The sequence below is a fragment of the Myotis lucifugus genome, unplaced genomic scaffold, assembly GCF_000147115.1.
Source record: "Myotis lucifugus unplaced genomic scaffold, Myoluc2.0 scaffold_360, whole genome shotgun sequence".
NCBI lineage: Eukaryota > Metazoa > Chordata > Mammalia > Chiroptera > Vespertilionidae > Myotis > Myotis lucifugus.
Genome location: NW_005871408.1, coordinates 417,191 through 441,433, shown reverse-complemented (window position 1 = coordinate 441,433; position 24,243 = coordinate 417,191). Strand labels below are relative to the sequence as shown.

General features: G+C 44.3%; 1 protein-coding gene across 2 annotated transcripts in view; it reads right to left on the bottom strand.

Moving 5' to 3' along the window:
• Positions 1-24,243, bottom strand: part of FANCC (Fanconi anemia complementation group C) — a 255,904-nt gene that overhangs the window by 21,918 nt on the left and 209,743 nt on the right. For both annotated transcript variants that reach the window (XM_023764906.1, XM_023764907.1), the window contains one exon: positions 10,055-10,211. In XM_023764906.1, the coding sequence (XP_023620674.1) occupies positions 10,055-10,211 (157 nt within the window). The remainder of the gene's footprint in view (positions 1-10,054; positions 10,212-24,243) is intronic.

Here is a 24,243-nt window from a genome sequence, read left to right as displayed (position 1 = left end):
ATATTACTAGAAGTGGGATCACTGTGTCAAATGGAACGTTCCATTTTTAGTTTTTTGAGGAAACTCCATACTGTTCTCCACAGTGGCTGCACCAGTCTGCATTCCCACCAGCAGTGCAAAAGGGTTCCTTTTTCTCCACATCCTCACCAGCACTTGTCGTTTGTTGATTTGTTGATGATAGCCATTCTGACAGGTGTGAGATGATACCACATTGTCGTGTTGATTTGCATCTCTCGTATAATTAGTGACTTTGAGCATGTTTTCATATGTGTCTTGGCTTTCTGAATGTCCTCTTTCGAAAAGTGTCTATTTAGGTCTGTTGCCCATTTTTTGATTGGATTGTTTATCTTCCTTTTTTTAAGTTGTATGAGTTCCCTATAAATGTTGGAGATTAAACCCTTATCGGTGATAACATTGGCAAATATGTTCTCCCATGCAGTGGGCTTTCTTGTTGTTTTGTTGATGGTTTCCTTTGCTGTGCAAGAGCTTTTTATTTTGATGTAGTCCCATTTGTTTATTTTCTCTTTAGTTCCCATTGCCCTAGGAGCAGTATCAGAGAAGAAATTCCTTCGGCATATGTTTGCGATTTCACTGCCTGTGGATTCCTCTAGTATTTTTATGGTTTCCTGTCTTACGTTTAAGTCCTTTATCCATTTTGAGTTTATTTTTGTGTATAGTGTGAGTTGGTGGTCTAGTTTCATCTTTTTGCATGTACCTGTCCAATTTTCCCAACACCATTCATGTTGGGAAAATTGGACAGATACACCCAGCCTTTCTTTTTCACTGTGGGTTCTGCGCAGGCGTTTTGAGTTGCAACATTGAACGTGTGCCACCTAGTGTTCTCACACAGCCACTGCAGGCTGCCACGGAAGGCCCGGGCAAGAGCATCCCCACTTGTTAAAGTGATGGATGATTCCCTTTTAATTATTTGAAGAGATTTGGGATTTGTAAATTATAAATCTCTACTCTTTAAGTAGAGAACCCATGCTCCATAATCCTCTACTGATGTGCATTCTAAAAGAAACCAACTAACAATGTCCACAGATAAATCCATTATGTGCTCAGGAACTGGCTTGCAGAACCATGTTTCAACAGAAGAGAGGCGGGTTATTTCTTGGTTTTGATCTCAGTTAATCACGCTGCTTCTCAGCTTCACTGTAAATAATAATAGTTATTAACAGGTTACTGGATATACACCCAGAAAATACCATAAAAGTTTCTATGTATTCAGAATGGAAAAGTCAAACAAGAAGGAAAAAGCAAAGTGCATGTCTGGAAGAAAAGTGATTCATCAAATTTGCCAGAACAGCTTTTGGGATTCACACACAGACCACATGCCTCTGAATATGAGTGCTGAAGATGAAGCCACTGCCGTGTGCGCACAGGCAGGCAGAGCCTGAAAACGAACCGGTGGAAAACCAAATTCAATGGTAAAATAGGACATTCCTGCTGTCCCAGAGTTCCAGCCTCTGACCACTCCAGAGCCGCTCTATAAATGTGATGCTAGTAGACACCACTGGATACTAATCACTAGTGTCCCAAATGGCAAAGAAAGGATGACCCGGGTGTAGAACAGGACTACCACGGAAATCAAAGGGAGAAGCAGGGAAGTTCCTACTCAATCTATTAAAAGAAGATGAGAGCTTGGACCTGCGTTTCCTTTATGCAATGTGTTCTAGCAAATCAGCTCAATCCATGCCGTAAATGCCCCCCGGCTGGGTGGAACCCGCCTGCTCCCTCCACGAAGTGCACTTGCCTCTTCACTTTCTGGCTATCCAAGTATTTCAGACCTTCGGCTGCTCGCTACCTGCTGCCACAACGTGTTTAGTTTTTAAAATGGATAAGATGCCAGGAGGTAGGGGGGCTCTGCTGAGGCAGCAGGGGCAGAAATTTTTATTTTGAAACCAGTCTCCCTTGCTGCCCCAGAGCTGTGAACTGCTTTTTCTCATCCCTGGCCTTGACTGATGGCTTTTAGAATGAGACTCTTCACACTTCCCGCGCACATAATTTCAGGGTCACTGAGTCCCCTCATCAGCCCAGCGTGCTCACAGGCCAGGCATGCGTTCCAGTGACATCAAATCACAAAAGCGAACTTAAGCTGCTTTTCTTATCAAGGGAATCCTCCAAATAGAATGAAAGTCTTAATTTATGCTTCCTTGGAAGCCATCACTTACCCCTGACTCCTTACAGCATCCTTGTGAGGGAAGAGGCAAACATTTAACCCACTGTGTCCTGTCTGATTGCTAAAATGGGACCCACCATAACACCCACAATCCCCGCAGCAGCCCAGAGCCCAGACCCAGGCTCGCATCTTCCCTGTAAAAATGAGGAAAGACAGAACTTCCTTGGAGCCCATCTGTTGGCATGTTTTCTCCATCCTACCAAAATCAGCTCCTTCCCGCTCTTCTCTTCCCCATCTGGCCTGGCGATGTCCATGTACACACGATTTCCAGTCTGGGAAATGTCACCAGGAGGCCATCCATAACACGAGGTTTGCCCTTCTCCCGCCTCCTCTCACTGCCCCAGTCCTTTCACTAAACTCTGGGGGATGAACAGTCGAGGATGATGGGGAGCTCTGGACGCTGGCTTCCTTTCTCATGGACCAGCTTTTCTGTGGGCTGTGCACCCCTTCTTATCTCCCACAGCTCCCAGAACTGCACTGGTTCCCTTCCCTCTGCCCTCACCTCCTACCTCAACAACTCAAAGAAAGACAAAGCCAGCACAGAAGAGATGCACAGGGACGAGTGGCTGTGCCCGCGGGGCCGGCGCCGTGGGCAGAGGTGAGGGAGAGGCCAGCAGTCATCTGGACTGTGAACTGTACAAATGACACCAGTGCTTGCTCTCTGCCCTCAGTGTCTCCCGTTATTCTCATCCTGGCTCAGCAGTGACCACTACAAGCCACTTGCCACTTAAAGGAGGCCTGAGAACATGAAAGAACAGAATCATCAGGAAGAAATCTTGCCTTCTATCATTTTCTGATTGTGTGTGTACATGTGCGCAAGAGAAAGAGTATGGGTGGGGCAGGGGAAGAGAATACACACGAGAGGGAAATTTTACTATGATTTGATGTAATTCACAGACAAAACGCAGTGCCTCTTATAAAAAATAAAAAGGCAGTAAGGAAACGAAGCCCTGGTCGGTACGCTCAGTGGTTGGAGCATTGGCCCTCACATCGAAGGGTCTCAGGTTCGATTCCTGGTCAAGGGCATATACCTCAGTTGCAGGTTTGTTCCCTGGCCCTGGTTGGGGCGTGTGCAGGAGGCAACCAATTGATGTGTCTCTTTCACATCGATGTCTCCCCCTCCCTTCCACTCTCTCAAAGTCAGTGGAATAAAAATATCCTTGGGTGAGGATTAACAAAAAAAAATTCTAAAGCCTTTTCGTTGATCACCCTTCATAGACATTTTTTCCTAAGAAATAAAAAGGGAAACTGCACGTGAGAGATAAGCAGCTGAAGTTCAGGAAGCCTGGAAAAGACCCTCTTTCATAGCCTATTTTAATGTAGTTTAAATATTTAACTCAAGAATGGCCTTTTTTTTTTAAAGAATGACTGATTAGAAGCTTTCCTTCCAGTTTACCCACCAACCAGCAATGCTGTCCCACTGTGTAAATGACTCTTTTGAGAGGCCCTTGTGTTAATATATGTATATAAATTAAACTGTTTTCATAGTCATCAAAAAATACCTTTCCCCCTGGCTGGGTGGCATCCTGACACACCAAGGTTGCGGGTTTGATCCCCAGTCAGGGCACATACAAAAATCAACCAATGAATGCATGAATAGGTGGGACAACAAACCCATGTTTCTCTCTCTCTCTCTCTCTCTCTCTCTCTCTCTCTCTCTCCCTCTTTCTCTGTAACATCAACAAAAAAACAACTCTCTTCTTAAAAGAGGATTCTTCATAAAATTCAACAGTAAACCCCTTTATTGAGTTCAAAATAATTTGGCTTAAAAAAATCTACTTAAATAAAACCTTCACTTCTATCATGTAAAGTAAGATCTTTATAAATATGTATTTTTTTTATTATGCCATTTTCTCCTTTTCTACTTTCAAAATACAGGGAACCTGGGTTCTGGAACTTAATTTGTTCTGGGGAAGGCTGTTTGAGAACCAATTTGTTCGAAAACGGAATTATTTTTTCCCATTAGAAATAATGTAAATGGAATTAATCGGTTCCAGACCCCAAATGATTCCCTGTTTTTAACCTTTCTTATACACAGTGCATGTCTAATGTACTGTTTGATCTATAAACAAACACTTTTGTTAAAATTATCGAACCACCTCCTACTGGCCTTAAACGAATCCCTCCCAGCACTCGGCCCAGGGTGTCTTTCAGGTCAGTGTGCAGCATCTTTGCTTGTTCACTCATCGCTGCCTCCGAAACGCTGTCACTAGCTAACTGTTTCCTTTATCCCCATCAACAACAGCTTCTGAGCTCTTCAATTGCCTGTGATCCTTGTGGCACCCTTAGCAACACTAGCACTCTTGATGGCCTCTTTATGTTTTAAAATTGTGCTAATCATGAATTTCTCCAGCAACCAAAGCATTCTGTCCTTTATTTGTTGTCTGAGAGATGCTTTTTGTCATGCTGAGGTATCAGCTTGAAAGGGCTGTCAGTTCGAAAACCAAAGTTTGGTTCAACAATGGAGACATTTTTTTCTGTGAACAACTTGGTTGAGAACTGAACTGTTCCAGATGGGAGAAGTTCGAGAAACGAGGTTTGACTGTACTAAACATAAGACTATAAATATCCCTTTTACATTTTTAGGATCTATTTTGTTTGAAAAGATTCAAGTTTCTTTCAATAAATTTGAGATGGAAAAATATTCGTTCTTTGTAATCTTTACCAGATGTTGTTTATACTACAAGCACCTTTTTTCAGTACTCCATAACACAATTATTGTTTAATTAGTGATAAATCTGTCATTTCTAGGCTTCAAGAAAAACCCCGAAAACTTAACAAGCACCAAATGTACTTTTGTGTTTTAAATTTACCCGTGTTCTCTCAGAGCATTCAGACACAGGCATGCGTTCAAGATGCTCAACAAAACCCCTCAAGTCTGAAGTCACTCGCCTAGCCTGGCCCAGTGGCCTCTGCCCAGTGAGCTGGTGCAGCCTGAGCGGGCGGACAGCTCCTCAGCCCCCTGCTGCTTCTCAGCTCAGCCTCTTAGTGGCAATGACTCCCAGGTCGACCCCTGCCCTGTTTTTATTATTTATTTTTAAATTTTTCTCTCTCCCTTCATCTCTGGTTGAAAAGTCCTTCATCCCCAACAGTGAAAACAGAATTTGCAATCTGCGCCTTTTTCTTCACAGAAACAATGCTGGGGGATCTGGTGCCCCCCTGAGGTGGACACTGGGAAGTGCAAGTACTGTGGGAGAGGCAGACACAAGTATAGGCCGCCACCGCACTTCCCTATTCGACCACTGCTAAATTATCTACTTCAGCATTTCTTAAATTACATGCATCACATTAAAGAACTGAGAAAAGAAATGCTTAAAAGACTGCTAATGAAAAAGCAGGAAAAGAAAACCCTAGAGCATTAATAAGAATTACTTAAGCACAGACAACTGACATAACCCAGGATGTGGAGCTAAATTCAACGTGATCTTTTATTAAAGGGAAATTGTGTTTGGAATTTTGTGTAAAGGGAGTTCTTTTTTTTTTTTTCTGAAGTGGCTACCATTGCTTTCTGGAGAATGAAGACAAGAAGGTATCCCACCTAACATCAAGGCGACATGTTTTTTTATTTCTTAAGCTCTTATTAGATGAAGAACTAATCCCCCTCCCCCCCCCGAGTTAAATCAAGACATACTTGGGATAAAGAACTAATTTTAACTGAGCTGTGAAGACTTTTAGGTAGGAGAGAATACAAAGAGTATTTTTTTGAGGAGTATTATTTAATTTAAAATCTGAATAAACAAAAACAAAAACCACCCCTGCCTCCTTTTCCCCTCTCTACTCTCCTGAGACCCTGTACTCTGGTGGGCAAGTCTGTCCTGGGGAGGTGAAGGGGCTGCTCCGCTCACCAGCGTGAGGCAGGTGGTGTGGGAGGCCTGCCAGCGAGGAGCGGAGGGAGGGCATGGAAACCAGGGTACCTCTCGGCCTTGGCGTGCAGCAGGGCAGCTAAGCACAGTGCCACCTGCTACTCAGCCAGCACTTCCCATTCAAATGTGGGGTATAAACAATAGCCTTTCTGGAAACCAGACATCAAGAAAGCTGCGTCACCTGACCGGTTTGGCTCAGTGGATAGGGCGTCAGCCTGTGGACTGAAAGGTCCCAGGTTCGATTCCGGTCAAGGGCATATACCTTGGCTGCAGGCACATCCCCAGTGGGAGGTGTGCAGGAGGCAGCTGGTCGATGTTTCTCTCTCATCGATGTTTCTAACTCTCTATCTCTCTCCCTTCCTCTCTGTAAAAAATCAATAAAATATATTTAAAAAAAAAAAAAGAAAGCTGCGTCATTATCCAGTGGCTTTCACTGCATTTGGTGAAATCAGTCTTTAAGGTCAGGTCGGAAGCTATGCATTATGGTCTCCCAGTGCCTGTACTGTCACGGGAAACACAAGACCATCTGATTTTATTTCTTATTCTTTTAAAATGTATTTTTATTGAGATCAGAGAGGACTTTTAAAAAATAAATACTTTTATTGATTTCAGCTAGGAAAGACCATCTGCTTTTAAAAAGTGTCAGTCTGCACAGTAAATGACAAACTAAGTTTAATACCGTGACTTACTAGTAGGAGCCACAAACTGTGACAGGTGGCCATGTACTTGGGGGCCGTCCAGCCTAGCGGTGCGCCTCAAAAGTGAATTTATTTTTACTTTAGAAGTCATATATGCATATAAACATGCAGTTAGAATTCAGGTGACATTCAATTAGTGCCTTATTATTCACAGTCTTAATGGAACATATCAGGCCTCTGAGTCTCTTAAAAGCCAAAGAACATTTGGGGAGATCATTTCACTTTGTACAAGCTGTACCGCACTTTTTCCCCCAACATTTTGGCAACTACAGAATTTCCAGGGCTAATTCTGCATAGTCCCAAGAGACGGAAACATAATTAACAATGCTCCATATAAAACACGAGTTACGTAGACCATCACACTCTAATTACTCTCAGAATCCAACTCTAATGTAATAGGCATCACATTTCTTCCGGAGGAAAGCGCAGCCGCCTGGCTACCTGAGCCTCCCAGGCCTCTCATACCCCCGCACGGGCCTGTCACTGCACCAAGATGCTGCGCGGCGATACATGAGTCAGATGATGCAATTAGGAAGCACGTTCTTCAGGTTACCCTCTAATCACTCAGCCACGTCACACGCGTATTCCAGCCGGCCTGGTTTTCTGGCATCGCAGGCCAGGATGGCTGAGGAGAGCTGCCCCCTCCAATCAGCTCTGTACTGCCATTGCCTCCTTGACCCACAAGGCACAGAGAGGTCACATCCTGCCAATGCCACAATAAATTAAGCCAAATAACACCCTCTGGAATTTCCCTTTAACCATGATGGAAGCTCTGACTCTCTACACATCATCCGATAAATGCTTCTGTGCATGGACTGACTTCCAAGCTGCTGCACCGGGGAAGATTATCTTAAACGATGCACCGGAGCCGGAAGGTTATACGGTGCGGTGTTTATGGGAGTGCCTGCTTTCCCTCTCCCCATTCGCTGCAGTATCTGTGCGTGCGGAAGTGTTGCTCAGGCCTGATGGCCACAGGTAAGAGGGGCATGGAGACGGTTCAGAGAACCACCGCAAGGACCAGTGAAAGGGTGCAGATTCAAGCCAAATCAGAAAATTCAATGGAACTGGAATTCTTCAACAGAGAGAAGACAAAAAATTTAATAAAGAACTTGAAAGGAAGGAAATAGTCACTGAAAAAGGACCAGAGAAAATTAAATTAGAGCATGTTCATTTAGGTTAGAAACAGAGATTCCCGGATAATGAAGGTAGTGCTTGGAATAGGGTGCTGGGGGCTTCTTAAAGCCTTTGTTTACTTTGAATTTTATTGTAATTATTTTTATATAAGGCACATTCTTATTTCTCACCTTAACATGAAGTCTTTTGAATGGTGAAATCCCTTAAAAAACAACACCTGTTTGGGCTCTCTCAGACTTTTATTTTTATTTTTTAAGTCAAAGAGTTGGTTTTCTTTTTCTTTTTAAACATTTTTAAAAAGAATAGTTTATTGATTTTTCAAGAGAGAGGAGCCCTAGCTGGTTTGGCTCAGTGGATAGAGCGGTGGCCGGCAGACTGAAAGGTCCTGGGTTCAATTCCAGTCAAGGGCACATGCTGGGTTGTGGGCTTGATTCTCAGTAGGGGGCATGAAGGAGGCAGCCAATCAATGATTCTCATGGATGTTTCTATCTCTCTCTCCCTCTTCCTTCTTCTCTGAAATCAGTAAAAATATATTAAAAGAGAGAGAGAGAGAGAGAGAGAGAGAGAGAGAGGTAGAGAGACAGAAATATCGATATGAGAATGAATGGCTGCCTCCTGCATACCCCTTACTGGGGACTGGGCATGTGCTCTTGACCGGGAACTGAACTGGCAACCTCCTGGTGCACGGGACGAGGCCCAACCAGACGAGCTACACCAGCCAGGGCTCTCTCAGTCTTTATACCTATCTTCCTTCCTTCTTTCTCTCCCCCGCCCCCCACCCGCCCCCCTGAAATCAAACAATTTAAGCTTCTAAATCAGCTGGGCTCACTCTGGGCCACCTAACTTATGGATGAAAGCAGCACGACTACTGATGACTGTAACACTACCCTCAGCCACCTGCGAGGACCCACAGGTGAAGGCAGAGAGGAGCCAAGGACACTGGACAAAGCTGAGCATGGACATGGGCAAGCACACCCACCTGCTGGCGGGAATGACTGGGACCTAAAAGGAGAAATCAGATAGAGGAAGAAGGCAGCTGATTCAATTACGATTCCCTTATGCAGCCTCCAATTTGAAAGACAAAGAAAGAAAACAGGATGTTCCAAATGTTTTGACAAAGAGAAAGTGCCTGAGAGATGGGCGTTGCATAAACTCAGCCAACCTCAGACCATGCCTTGCACAGAGCTTCTCGCCTCCCAAGTCCCAGCTTCCTGGGGAGGATGAGCACTCTGCCCAGTTTCCTGGCCACCAACCTAAGCTGTGACTCATGCTCCCATCTGCACAAAGGAGGCGGTCTCTGTGCTGTATCCCCCGTTCCCAGAGCAAGGGAGGAAGCATGTAGAGCCACTGGGGTCCCTGAGCACGGCACCTCCTTGTAGTTTCTGAACTGTTTCTTCAGGGGGCACGAGTCTTTCCTCCAGAGCTGCCTGCCACGGGCCAGGTTCTGAGGCCCGCCTGACGCACCCCAGCCTCACCGCCCAGGCCTGAGGCCGGAGAACAAGGCGGCCACTGTACAGAGCCAGCTTTCAAGCCTGGCAGGCTTATGCCCAAAGAAAACTTACAAAATTCTTAGTTGTTTTCATTGTTTAAGCCATTTTCCTGGAGTTCTGTTTTGTGTCTCTTGAGTATTTTTTTTTCCCTCTAGTGAAGAGCTAAATGTTTATTTTTGAAAGTTTTTCATTGTTAATTGATTCCTCCTCTGGTTCTTAAAAATCTTTATTTTTAAAACTTATTTTTCATGTGGAAATAAGAAATACTGTATTTAAAAAGTTGTTGTCCACCATGTCAGGTCTTATGAATATGCCTTATAAGGTACAGCAATCCAATAAATCTTGAATCTCTCCATATTTTTGAAATATGCTCTAAATATGTAGAAAAGACTCCTATGTTAGGTATTTTTAAAATAAAATGTAAATACATCATTATTTCAAAAGGTAGCAGTTGCTCTTTTGTTTATGTGGGGTATATGAACAATGTATACACATACATTTTTTGATAGCTCAACTGATGTTTCTTTCTTTTCAGATTTAATCCATTGGAATCAATAATTATTCAAGGTGTGTACATTTTTGGGGGAATACCCTGTATTTTCCCCCTTGCTCGGACTAAATGAAATGATAAATGATACTCAGCATCTTCTTTAAGGGTTTTTCTCCTCATCAAAGTCAGGCACGTACCAGCAATGACTCTTTCATGAAGCATTCGGTCCTTCTCAGAGAATTTCTCTCACTGAAGATTAGCTTTTCGAAAAGATGCAGCGTTGCTCTTTCAAGGCTGGGAAGGTGTCGAAGCCAGAGGCAGACGATCGCTGACTTGGGGAGAGAGATCTTCTTCCTTTCAGGAGGGAAGAAATTTTAAATAGAAACGGGTTACAGAAAAAAGGAGATTAAGAGAGTTCAAAATGCAAAAATGAATCCAATCTGTGACTCTTTTCCTCATGGTCACAGCAGCGGTTAATATTTATAGTATCAATGAATAGTGACCAAGTATGTATTTACAAAATAATGTGAATGTGCTTCCGCTTCAATTTAAGAAACTAGGGAAATGCTCAAAGGGAAAAAAAAGGAAAGCTTTCAAAAAGGTTAAACAAATGTATAGTGATGGAAGAGAGAGAGTGAAAAAATGAGGTGGGTAGAGGCCTTAAGGCAGTGGTTCTCAACCTTCCGGCCCTTTAAATACAGTTCCTCATGTTGTGACCCAACCATAAAATTATTTTCGTTGCTACTTCATAACTGTAATGTTGCTATGTTATGAATCGTACTGTAAATATCTGATATGCAGGATGGTCTTAGGCGACCCCTGTGAAAGGGTCGTTCGACCGCCAAAGGGGTTGCGACCCACAGGTTGAGAACTGCTGCCTTAAGGTACAGGTACATGCAGCCTCTAATTTAAAAATAGTTATGCCTGAAAGTGGGTCTGACTCTCAGGGCTACCACCTACTAACTGTATGACTTTGGGAAAGCGACTTACCCTCTAAACCTCAGTTTACTCATCTGTAAAATGGGCCTATCTCTCTCACAGTGTTGTCAGAAGGATCAAATGCAATAACAACACATGTACAGTGATTCACACAGTGCTTGACACCTAGTAAATATTCAGTAACTGTATTTGTAAATCTGTTGCTTGAAAGTTAAAAAGTATTTTTCTTTAATAACAATTTCACAGACGGTGGTTATGACCTGTTTTAATTCATAGCTGATCCATAGCATGATGCTCTATAGACTGCAACCATTTGTGCAGCGCAGTTTCTACAGGAAAATTTTTTGGAGGCTCCTCCTGTGTGTCCGAGGGGTCCTACTTCCCCTTCTGGGAAGAGCGTGAGGTGACATCTGTCTAACTCTGAGCCACTGGCCTATGCGGGCCTGTCAGGCCTTATCTGTCTTCTTCCAGCCCTGCTTTTCTGAAGTTGCCTTTCACCGGTGGCATCAGAGACAGCACAGTGTTTTCCACGTTCCTCCAAAGATGTTCACTGTTTTTAATAAGCAAGACACGCTGGGGTACAGAGGTTCCCCACTACCCAACCACTCCTTCGATGTCTTCCCTTCACCAACACTTCTGGGCCATTTCTTTGCAGGAGCTGGCGTGGAGCCAGGGAATGGGTACAGGGCAGGAAATGAAAGACAGGAGACACAGGGTAGCAATTTCTAGTAGTTTCTCCTTCTCTGCTCCCTCAGATAACTCTGTAGACCTTGTCCTGGATTTACCCTGGGGCAAGATTAGAAGCTGAAGTTCTGTAGGGTCTGTCGCAGGGGCAGACAGAGGCAGGAGAAAGGGAGGGCTGGAGGGCTGGCCTCGTCCGACCCTCTTGCTAACTTCGCATTCTCATCCTGAGCGTCAACTCTTCTGGGAAGTCTGGCAGGAGCCCCTTCCCCCACCTCCCACACCTGCAAAGAAGCGTTGCCACCATGTCCCCAACCCTGCACCACCCGGCACACCTGGGGCCACACGATGGATGTCCTCTATTGTGGTGCCAGAGCTCTGGCTGCCATTCCCCTGCCACCTCCCACCCTGTTGTACTTTATGGCAGGAGCTGGTGGTCATTCAGTCAAAGATGACTCAGCACTTCCTGTGTGGAACTCAAGGTGCCAGGCGCAGACCAAACAGTGAAAACAAAACAGCCCTAACGTGTAGCCTTAGCAGTTCTGGGCCCCACGGGAGGCGTGCATCCTCACACACGCCACTGTGATGCGTGTGAGGCAACGAAGGGAAGGGCAGGCTCGGGTGAGGACAGGTGGTCAGGGCTAGCGAGGTGAAGAGCAGCGGGAAGAGCTTTCTAGCAGAGGAATAGCAGCCGTGGTGGCGCTGAGACAAGGAGGAGCAAGGTCAGAGGAAGAGAAGCCCGAGGGCAGAGGTGAGGTGACGTGTGACACGGCTGTGCAGTCCCACAGGCCGAGGTTAGGTTTTCGGGCTTATTCTGTGATTATTCTGGCCCTAGGATTTACACAAAGTGCCAGCATGGGGTGACCTTCCAGATCGCTCCGCAGCATGAAGAGCTGAGTGAGGCCAGCGTGTGTGCAGGGCGGCAGGAGCTGGCGGGGCTGGGACCGTGGCCGTGGGAGAGAGTGGAGAGCACCTGCAATGCACTTTGTACCAAGAGAAACTGGCAATGAGCTCGATGAGAGGTCCAACAGGTGAGGGAGGAACCATGGCTACCCCAGGTCTCCTGAGTAAGGAGACGGATGGACATACCGTTTAGTCACATGGACAGAAGGGACGGTAACAAGACTTGGGAAGGATTAACTAAGAGCTCAGTTGGGATGTGTGAATTTAGCATAATCTAAATGAGGTATGAAGCAGGTCCTCGAATATCCAAGTCAGAAGTTCTGGGGAGAGGTCTGGGCGCTGCCAGGTGTATGGAATGGCGAGAGAATGAATGGAACTCTGGGGGAGAGGTCTGAGTGCGGAGCAGAGGGCCGGGCCTGTGCCCTGAGCACTGCCAACGGCATGGAGGAAGAGGATTGCAGACGGGAGGAGGAGACAGGCAAGCAGAGAGCAGTATCACAGAGGAACAGAGGCAGGCTGCCTGGGCTGGCACAGCTGCGAGGCCACGCGGAGGGGAACAGCACTGCTCTGCGCAGGCCCTCCTTGGCCTCCCCAAGAATACTGTTTTGATGAGTGATGGAGGCGAAGGCGGAGTCGATGAGGAGAGGGAGTGGGAGTGCAGCAGCATGGAGTCAGAAGGACGGCTGTGAAGGGAGCGCCACCAGAAGGCCGCACGGGGTGGTGGCCTCCTGTGCTCCTGCAGAGCGGTGTTGCGGTGTTTGGGGACAGCGCACTGACTGCTGAAGGGCCAGAGGCAGAGGAGCACCCAGGGAGGCTGGAGAAGCCATTGCTACCATTTACTAAGGGCTTGCCTGGGAGGATGTAAGCATTTTATCTGTATTTTAACCCCCATAACAACCCACAGGGATAAAACAGGGACCATTATTATCCTTAATTTATAGACAAGGCAATGAGGTCAGAGAGGGACCAGGACTGACAGCTCTGATCTGAATCAGGAGGTCTGACACTACAGCTGGTCTGCAGCCTCCGGTTACATGTCTCCCCACCCTGCAGGCAGGGGAGTGGAGGGTGCTGCTCAGAGGAGGGGGGTCTGGCCTGGGGATGGTTCTGGAGCCCCCATCACAGAGCCAGGGTCCCCCCAGGAGGCAGAGAGCTCTGAGGTGAGAGGGGAGAACTTGGCTCTTCAGTGGCTCCTACCTTCCCAAATAGCAGGGACGGTGTCGGAACTGCTGTCATGACACCGTATCTTTTTCAGGATCCACAGAAATAAATATGTGCACCATTAGACAAGCTTCTCGTGTCAGTGAGAGCTCTTCAGAGGCAGCACTACTCCTAACCCTCTGAGCAGCCATCTGCATGACGTGTGATTTCCACCTTTAGATCACAGTGGCTGAGCCATGCCCAGCAGCACCAAGGTACGAGCTGATGAGAATGAACAGTAGATAAATATGAACAAGTGTAAAAATGAAACTAGTGTAAAATGGTAGATCCATCAGCTATCTGAATTAAAAGGTACTGCTTAGTTACAAATTTAAATAAGAGTTGCAGAAGTTCTACACTCAAGTCAGCAAGTAATGTGAACCCCGAGAAAGAAGACACTGACTAAGAAGGGCTCCTGGTTGCTAACTGGGCTCAAATAAAAACAAACAAAAAACAAACCAACAAAAAGCCAGAGCCTAGCAGCCATTTTACACAGGGGCCTCTCACACAAGCCACTTCAAGGAGAGGCCTGCACTGAACTGCCTGCAGCACTGTTTTTGCCACCTGGGCCAGCCCTTGTAAGGCGGTCCCGGAGTCCTATTTCAACCAATAGGATTGAAGCTTTCCCCATCCAGTCGGAGCTGTGCAGCTCCGACCAACCAGAGTGGCTCTATTCTGACCAACTAGGACAGTGCCTTTTGGACCAAACAAACTGCAAGGATTTGGAGGCCTTATTTGCATGAGGACAAACCAGGGACCAGAGACAGAGACTTCTGTCCAGAGGTCCCCTCTAGCTCTGAGAGTGCACGTTCCCTTTCCACTGAAAACAGAGCACTGTGTTTGTTTTCCAGCTGAGCGGAAACATGGAAAATGTCTGGATGGAGCAGAGAGGACCAGACCGGCTAGGCCGGAGCAGATGGCACAAGGCAAAGCAGAGTGGGGCAGACCGGCCAGCACAGCACAACGCAAACCTGCAGAGAGCAGAGCAGAACTGTCTAGCCTGCCAGGGGCCTGGCCCTGGGGCTGCCTCTCAGCTCTGCTGTATCACAATGGAGCGGTTTCGCACTGAATAAAGTTTCCTTCTTCACATCACTCCTAAATTGGGGGTTCCTGTTGGCACTGAATTGGTGCCAACCGTCATCGGTTGACAGTTCGTACAGTAAGTGGTCCTCCCTTATCTATGAGAAGTATGTTCCAGGACCCCTAGTGGGTTTCTGAAATTGCAGATAGTACCTAACCCTAAATACACTATGTTTTTCCCCTACATAGGCATACCAATGATAAAGTTTAACTTATAAGTTAGGCACAGTAGGAGAATAACAACAACAATTAATAAAATAGAACAATTATAACAATATATGTGATAAGTTAATGTGAATATGGTCTTTCTCTCAAAATATCTTATTGTGCTGTACTCACCCTTCTTAGGATGATGAGAGATGATACAGTGCCTATGTGATGAGAATAAGTGGGGTGAATATGGTGGACAAAGGGAAGATTTCATTATGCTACTCAGAATGGCATGTAATTTAAAACCTTATGAATTGTTTACTTTTGTAACTTTCCATTTAATCATTTTGAACTGCAGTTGACTGCAGGTAGCTGAAACCATGAATAATCGGGGGCTACTGTAATATTTTTGTTCTATATATTCTCAGACACAGTCTGAAAAATGTGTACATTAACACCTGTCTTTTGATTAGTGCCTTGACTTCTGTGAATGATTACATTTATGGATCCAGTGTTCAAAATGTGAATCATCTATTATCAATAAAATCAATTTTGGAGAAACCAAGATGGCAGCATAGGTAAACACCGGAAATTGCTGCCTCGCACAACCACTTCAAAAATACAACTAAAAGACAAAACGGACATCATCCAGAACCACAGGAAGGCTGGCTGAGTGGAAATTCTACAACTAGAAGGAAAGAAAAAAGCACTGAGACTCAGAGGAGGTGCAGAGGTAAAGTGTAGAGGTATGGAGGCGCATGCGGAAAGGGCTGGCAAGTGAGGACGCGGCACACGTGGAGAGGGCTGGCAGCTGAGGATGTGGTTGTCTTTTTCAATCGGGAGGGAGTCTCAAGCTCCCAACTGCTCTGAACTCCAGTTCCGGGTGAGTCTCTGGGGACCCAGACTCATACGGGGAGAAACTGGACTGTCTGGCAGCGGGCAGAACTCCAGGGCGGCTTTCTCTCAGAGGTGCTTGCAGCGATTACCGGGACACTGAGACGCAGTGAGATGCAGGGTAGGACTGGGGAGCAGCCATAGCTGCTTGCTCCGCCCTGTTGATCCCCTGAGACCCCGCCCCACCCAAGCTGTGCACAGAGGCTTTTGCATATGAAAGGCCTGGCCCTTTGCAACCTGAAAATTACCTAACAAACTGCAGCTGAATCAGAGAGACCCAGAACTTCCAAAAGAAGGTCCAAGGCCCCACAGCAGCTTGCATTGCTTCACAGCTTGGCCTCATCTGGGTACCTCCAAACCCCAAACAAAGAAGAGGAATCTCTCCATAGCTCCTGCTGGGTAGTCTTAGGAAGAGGCTAAATTAGCACCTCCTTAGAGATCCAAGAGCCAGTGTACCCAGTGGTCAGAGTGGGACCATCCAGATTACAACTTCTCAGATCCATAAGGGACACACTCAGGGGGCAGACTCAGTGAGCACCAAAGCCCTACTGAAGCAAGTCTTGCCCCAAAAGAGTGTCTCCAGCTCAGAAGTTCTCCCACTGCAGACACAGCTGATTCTCACAGCCAATTGGCCTGGAAGTCAATTCCTCCCAGTGATACCTACAACAATCAAGGCTTAACTACAACAAGACTGTGCACACAGCCCACAAAGGGGTGCACCAAGAGTGTCCACCTCAGGTAATTGGGGAGGCTGAGCCACTGGGCCCTATAGGACACCTAACACAGAAAGCCACTCTATCAACACAGGGAAGCATAAAAAATGCAGAGACAAAGAAACAGGACACAAATGACAGAAATGGAGGAAAGCAAACTACTGGATATAGAGTTCAAAACCACACATTTAAGGTTTTTCAAGAATTTTCTAGAAACCGCCGATAAATTTAGTGAGACCCTCAAGAAATCTAGTGAGACCGCCGATAAATTTAGAGAGACCCTCAAGAAATTTAGTGAGACCCTCAAGAAATCTAGTGATACCCTCGAGGTTATCAAAAAGGACCAACTAGAAATTAAGCATACACTGACTAAAATAAAGGATATTATGCAGAGTTCCAACAGCAGACTAGAGGATCGCAAGAATCAAGTCAAAGATTTGAAATACGAAGAAGCAAAAATCACCCAACCGGAAAAAACAAAAAGAAAAAAGAATCCAAAAATATGAAGATAGTGTAAAGAGCCTCTGGGACAACTTCAAGCGTACCAACATCCGAATCATAGGGGTGCCAGAAAAAGAGAGAGAGCAAGATATTGAAAACCTATTTGAAGAAATAATGACAGAAAACTTCCCCTACCTGGTGAAAGAAATAGACTTACAAGTCCAGGAAGCGCAGAGAACCCCAAACAAAAGGAATCCAAAGAGGACCACACCAAGACACATCATAATTAAAATGCCAAGAGCAAAAGACAAAGAGGGAATCTTAAAAGCAGCAATAGAAAAAAAGTCAGTTACCTACAAGGGAGTACCCATACGACTGTCAGCTGATTTCTCAACAGAAACTAGACAGGCCAGACGGGAGTGGCAAGAAATATTCAAAGTGATGAATACCAAGAACCTACAACCAAGATTACTTTACCCAGCAAAGCTATCATTCAGAATTGAAGGTCAGATAAAGAGCTTCACAGATAAGAAAAAGCTAAAGGAGTTCATCACCACCAAACCAGCATTATATGAAATGCTGAAAGGTATCCTTTAAGAAGAGGAAGAAGAAGAAAAAGGTAAAGATACAAATTATGAACAACAAATACACATCTATCAACAAGTGAATCTAAAAATCAAGTGAATAAATAATCTGATGAACAGAATAAACCGGTGAATATAATAGAATCAGGGGCATAGAAAGGGAGTGGACTGACTATTCTCGGGGGGAACGGGGTGTGGGGGTGTGGGAAGAGACTGGACAAAAATTGTACACCTATGGATGAGAACAGTGGGTGGCAGGGGTAAGGGCAGAGGGTGGGGTGGGAACCGGGTGGAGGGGAGCTATGGGGGGAAAAAAGAGGAACAACTGTAATAATCTGAACAATAAAGATTTAATTTAAAAAAAATAAAAGAAAATCAATTTTGGCCCATTCGGTGTGGCTCAGTGGTTGAGCGTCGACTAGGAGGTCACAGTTTGATTCCCAGGCAGGGCACATGCCTGGGGTTTCAGGCTCAATCCCCCATAGAGGGTGTGTAGGAGGCAGCCAATCAATGAGTCTCTCTCATCATGGATGTTTGTATCTCTCCCTCTCCCTTCCCCTCTCAAATCAATAAAAAAGTGTATATATATCTATATATCTCTATCTCTATATCTATATCTATATATATTTTTTTAAGTGAAAACACAACCTAGAGAGTAGGAGAAAATGTTTGTGAATCATATGTCTGATAAAAGACTTGTACCAAAAGTAAATAAAGAACACCTTAATAATAAAAAGACAAGGAACCTAATTTAAAATGTACAGAGAATATGAATAGACATTTTTCTAAGAAAGATATCCAAATGGGCAATAACCACATGAAAATATGCTAGACATCATTAATCATCAGAGACACGGAAACAAAAACCACAATAAGATAGTACTTCACACCTACAAGTCACGGTTAGAAGAAAAAGTTAGATAGTAACAAGTATTGGCAAGGATGTGGAGAAATCAGAACGGTTATACAATGCTGATAGGAATGTGCTGATGCAATTGCTTTGGAAAACATTGTCAGTTCTCAAAAGTGTGTGGGGCACTGAGTAGCAGGGGGCAGTCCTTAGGACTCAAAGGTTAATCCCAAAGGTTAATCCTAAATTCCACATTTATCAACTATCAGATGAACACCAACCATATGGGGAATACTGTGCCATGTGGAGGGGGGTTAAGGATGAATAAATATAGGGCCTGTCCTCCCATTTAAAACACTCATTTTCCTCAACAGAAGAAAAGCCATATAGGACAATAATACTCAATGGTGAAAAGCTGAAAACTTTCCAAGATCAGGAACAAGACAAGGATGCTCACTCTCACCACTTTTATCGAACACAGTATTGGAAGCCCCAGCCCAAGCAATTAGGCAAGAAAAGGAGATAAGCCTGGCCGGCATGGCTCAGTGGTTGAGCATCCTCCTATAAACCACAAGGTCATGGTTCAATTCCTGGTCGGGGCACATGTTTGGATTACTGGCTTGATCCCTAGTGTGGAGCATGCAGAGGGCAACCAATCAATGATTTTCTTTCATCATTGTTGTATCTATCTCTCTTTCCCTCTCCCTTCCTCTCTGAAAGAAATAAAAATACATTAAAAAAAGAAAACTGTACTTTGTTTCCCTGAAATACTCAACTTAGTGAGGCAATCATTGGTCCCATCCTCTGCAAAAGGAGATAGTAGGTAAAGGAATCAGTCCAGCTAATTTTATCACCAAGTGCTTTTTATAGCTACAATAAAAGACTAGAATGTGGGATCTGGTTCTTTGTCAGAAAGGTTCCTGATGAGAGTGTGCCTTCTCTGGAAATGGGTTCCAAAGCTGTCCGAGAGGTGGGGGAGGAAAAGGGCCTCCTTGGATGAGACAAACACCTGTAGTTCTTCACTTTTCTAAACCAGAGAGATCAAGGACCACCTCGTCTGCCGGAGAAGCCCACACAAATTGAGACCAGCTTCTCTGGAGAAGTACTTAATTCCAAGAAACTGGAAAGAATACTTGCCATCAGATCTCTAAGGTATACATCCATTAAAACCTGATGTAGCATGTACAAGGGTGGGCAAAAGTAGGTTTATAGTCCTGAGTACACTAACATTTATTCTTATTTATTTTTCCATTATATATTTCTCCATATGTACAGCTGTACACCTACTTTTGCCCACCCTTGTATATTAAACTGAGGAAACTGTGCCATCATTATCACTTAAACCTGCAGAAAAGTCACTTCTCTAAGCAAAGAGCAACTACACCAAGCGAAGGATATGTCCAAGCCCAAACATACTGGACTATCTCTTACAATCAATACCAGCAGGTTTTTACTTGAAAAGTAAACTTTGCAATGACTAATTTTATGACTGTCTTATTAAGATTTTTAAAAAGTCAGGAAGTCTCAATCCTATATAATAAAAGGCTAATATGCAAATTGACCAAAAGATAGAACGACCAGTCGCTATGATGTGCACTGACCACCAGGAGGCAGACGCTCAATGCAGGAGCTGCCCCCTGGTGGTCAGTGTGCTCCCACACGGGGAGCGCCGCTCAGCCAGAAGCTGGCCTCACAGCTGGCAAGCGCAGTGGTGGTGGCAGGAGCCTCTCCCACCTAAGCGGCAGTCAGACATCCCCCAAGGGCTCCTGGACTGCTAGAGGGCACAGGCTGGACTGAGGGACACCCCCCAAGTGCATGATTTTGTGCACCGGGTCTCTAGTAAACGAATAAATAGAAATGGGAGTTTCAGTTACTACTACTTTGCTAACTTTCTGTTTTTGAAATTACACTAGCCTTTCTTCACTTAGACATTCACCTATATTATTTGACATGTAAAGCCTGATTTTTCTCATCTGAGCTGAAAAAACACAGAACTAGAAGCTTGGTTGAAGGTTAGGTTTTTCTTGCAATTCCTTTTGTTTTCTTTTAAGCATCTTTGGAGGCTGTATTATTAGCTCTTTCAGCATTGGAATTTAGCTTACATCTGGCCTTAGTTCCATGACGTTTTCATTAGGAAGAAAAGATATAAGCTTGAGAAAGCTAACAAAACATTATAAAAAATAACAACTTTTTATCAAAGTCAATAACAACAACTGTTAACAGTTATTGGCTGTTTACTCTGTGGGCCAGGCAGTGTGCTAAGCCTATCACAGGCATTGGACCCACTTAAACACATCCCAGTGTGCCTGGGGCAAGTGTATATCTGCCATCTCACCATAATTATAAAAGGCGCCCTGTTTCACTCTCAAAAGTTTCATGTTCCACAATTTACAGCTGCATAGTTACCCTACTTAACACTCACGGTTACCCCATAACGTCTGTTGGTTGGTCAGCCATGCACCCATTCTTTCTTTCATTTGTTCACTGGCTCATTCATTCCAGCGTATAGAAAAAAAATACTCTATCCAGTCCAAACTTCTCAATATTTTTGAAGCAATGGATATAGATTTGCTTTAGAGGACATGTCTTGTGGAATTACTTGTACTCCACAGACTTGAGAAAGGATCTCAGCAGCCCTCCCAGGAAGGTTTTACACACTCTGCTGTCTGCAGATGGTATGATGGCAATCCCAGGGAGAGACTCTAAAGTTATGTTTGACATTTAGGCCAAGAAGTAAAAAATTCCCTAGGTTATATAAACTACACAGAGGGGCATGCATCTGTTGCTTAAAAGAATACAGGCAGCCCGTTTCTGAAAAGACATGACTGCGTTTAGAAGCCAAGGCCAAAGACACTTAGCCAATTGTAAAACAGATGAAATTCCACTGGTGTATTGTGGGAAACAGTTGGAAGGCTAAACACAGGGCAGGCACAGTGGTCAAAAAAAGTATTTGGTTTCTAAATGACCAGGCAGCACATTTGGGGAACAACTCCAGGGGCCAGGGGAAGGCAGGCGTTGGGGGTGGGGGTGGTATTTACTCTTGAGTGACTGAATCAGCCGTCCTGTGTCAACATGTGGCCAGGATGCTCCATCCACGGCATGTGTCCATGGAGAGGCTCCAGCTCTTACGCCACTGCTTAGGGGACTTGCTGAGCTGAAGCCATAGGAGTTGGACAAGTTGAAGACCACCCAGCATTTCTGGATAGTCTGTTCTGTATGGAATTCCAAACTGAATAACTTTTATTAGTTGCTGAGGGAGAATGTGTTATCACAAGTAAAATAAATAGCAAGGAGTTCGGACCTGGTCATGGAACCGCTGCCTCTGCTTTCCATCTGAGCATTGTGGGTAGAGTAAGAGTGGCTATTCTCTAAGCATCTCTTTTCCTCGCCAATAATTTCTAAAATAGTTTTGGGGTTTCACAGAGGAAGTGGAGGGCCAATCTCCCTCTTCCTTTAAATTCAATGCTTGATGAAAAAGTAAGGTTGGAAATACTGGATGCTAAGATCATATCCTATATAATAAAGAGCTAATATTTTAATTAGACCGGACGGCGGAACAACCTTCTGGAACGACCAGTGGGCAAGGCAGCTGGGGCCTTGAGGGCCAAGGCAGCCAGGGCTGCGAGGGCCGAGCCCCTTGCATGAATTTCATGCATCGGGCCTCTAGTTTTTCACTAAAATGCATTACTAAATAAATCAGAAATAGAGCTGCAAAGGTGAAAGGCAAAGAGCATTTTACTTAAAAGTAAATACTTTGAAAAACTGTTTGGAGTGTGGAAAATGTAAGCTATGGTAGAGCTTACATACTGTAACCTGCAGTGTGTACTCAGGTAAATGATTGAGGGCACAAGCAGGGGAATCACACCTATCATATTAGGCAGGTTTTTCAAATGAATTTTTACTCAATGTCTTACATAAACAGCAAAGATGACTGACTTACTGGGTAAATTCTAACAGAGGTTTAGAGTAGTTAGAAAAAAAGACTTTACATTTTAATCATGAAAATTATGTTCTGATTTTAAAAATAATCAAATGATTTAACTTTCTATTTCTCTTTCTAAATCTCACCTTAACAAATTCCTGGACTATAACACTTCATAAAAGACAAAGTTACAATATGCATTCCAACTGTTGAGAGTGATATGAACAAAGACAAATACCCTGCACTAAGCACTCCTCTGAGTGACAGGACGACAGCGGTTCTGAGGTTGAGCACTTTCTGAATGTAACACTGTAATAAAAGTCAACCTGAGGGTGAGAAGAAGAGCTGCTTATGACAGCCAAGAAACAAAACAAAAGACACAATAAAACTTTAGGAATGAGAAATGTGCAAAACATATTTTAAAGTCTACTGAGATACTTTAACAAAATAGCCCAACTACATACAGAAATGGAGTATTCGATGAAAGGAGCATCTTAAGGGGGCAGGAGTTTAGGAGGATGGTTGCACATTTTATCACACTCAAGGTGGCAGATTACCTGAGGGAGGACTGGCATCTTTATAATGTTTAGGCTTTTTATGCACCTGACCAAGCACACTATATCTTCCTATTTGTTCAAGTTTACTTTTGTAAACTTGGAGTATTTCATATATTTTCCACATTCTGTAAGTATGTTTACCATGCCCCAAAACTGACAAGATATTTCAAAGAATTTAATAACTCAATGGTCAGAAATTTGGCATTTTGTTGAAAATTAGTAGTGTTGAACAGCTTTTCATATTGGCCATCTTATGCCTTCTTCGGAAAAATGTCTATTCTGATCCCCTGCCAATTAAAAAAATTTTTTTCCTTTATTAATTTTTAGAGAGGAAGGGAGAGGGATAGAGAGATAGAAACATCTGTAAGAGTGAAACATTATCCATTGGGGGCGGGGATTGAGCCTGCAATCCAGGCAGGTGCCCTGACTGGGAATCAAACCAGTGATCTCTTGGTTCATGGGTCAACACTCAAACACTGAGCCACACCAGCTGGGCACCAATTTTTTAATTGGGTTGTTTGTTTTTTTGTTGTTGAGTTGTATGAGTTGAAAACAGTATGGAGAGTCCTAAAAAAATTAAGAATAGAATTACCATATGATCCAATTATTCCATTTCTGGATAATTATCTAAAGAATATGAATAAACTAATTTGAAAAGATATATGCACCACTATGTTCACTGAAGTATAGCCAAGATATGAAAATAACCTAAGTGTCCACCCATGGATGAATGCATAAAGAAGATGTGATACACACACACACACACACACACACACACAAGTGCGCGCGCGTGCGCACTCACGTGCACACACACTAACACAATGGAATACTACTTATCCATAAAAAAGAAGAAAATCTTTCCATTTGCGACAACATGGATGAACTTTTAGGGTTTATGCTAGGTGAAATAAGTTAGACAGAGAAAGACAAATACTATATGACTTCACTTATATGTGGAATCTAAAAAACAAAATAACTCAACAAACAAAAAACAAAAACAACTCACAGGTAGAAGAGATTGGTGGTTACCAGAGGGGAAGGATTTTGTGGGTAGGTAAAATAGGTGAAGATGATCAAATGTTGGTGATGGATAGTAACTAGACTTATAGTGGTGATTATTATATAGTGTATACAAATATCACATCTATAATAATACAAGTGTGATATGCTAATTAGACCAGACAGCCAAACGACCTTCCGGACGAAGCCACAGCTGTGAGACCCGAGGCAAGCCGCCACAGCTGCAAGGGCTGAGCCCCCTTGCAGGAATTTCGTGCATTGGGCCTCTAGTCTATACTAATAAAAGCCTAGGTGGTCCTCATGCCCTTGCACGCAACGTCATCACAAGATGGCCACCACAAGATGGCCACCACAAGATGGCCGTGTGCACAGCGGAGGCAGGGCCCAGCAGCCACTCCGTGCAGTGAGGCCTGGGGTTCCTGCAGCTGACACTCGGCATGGAGGAGGCCGGT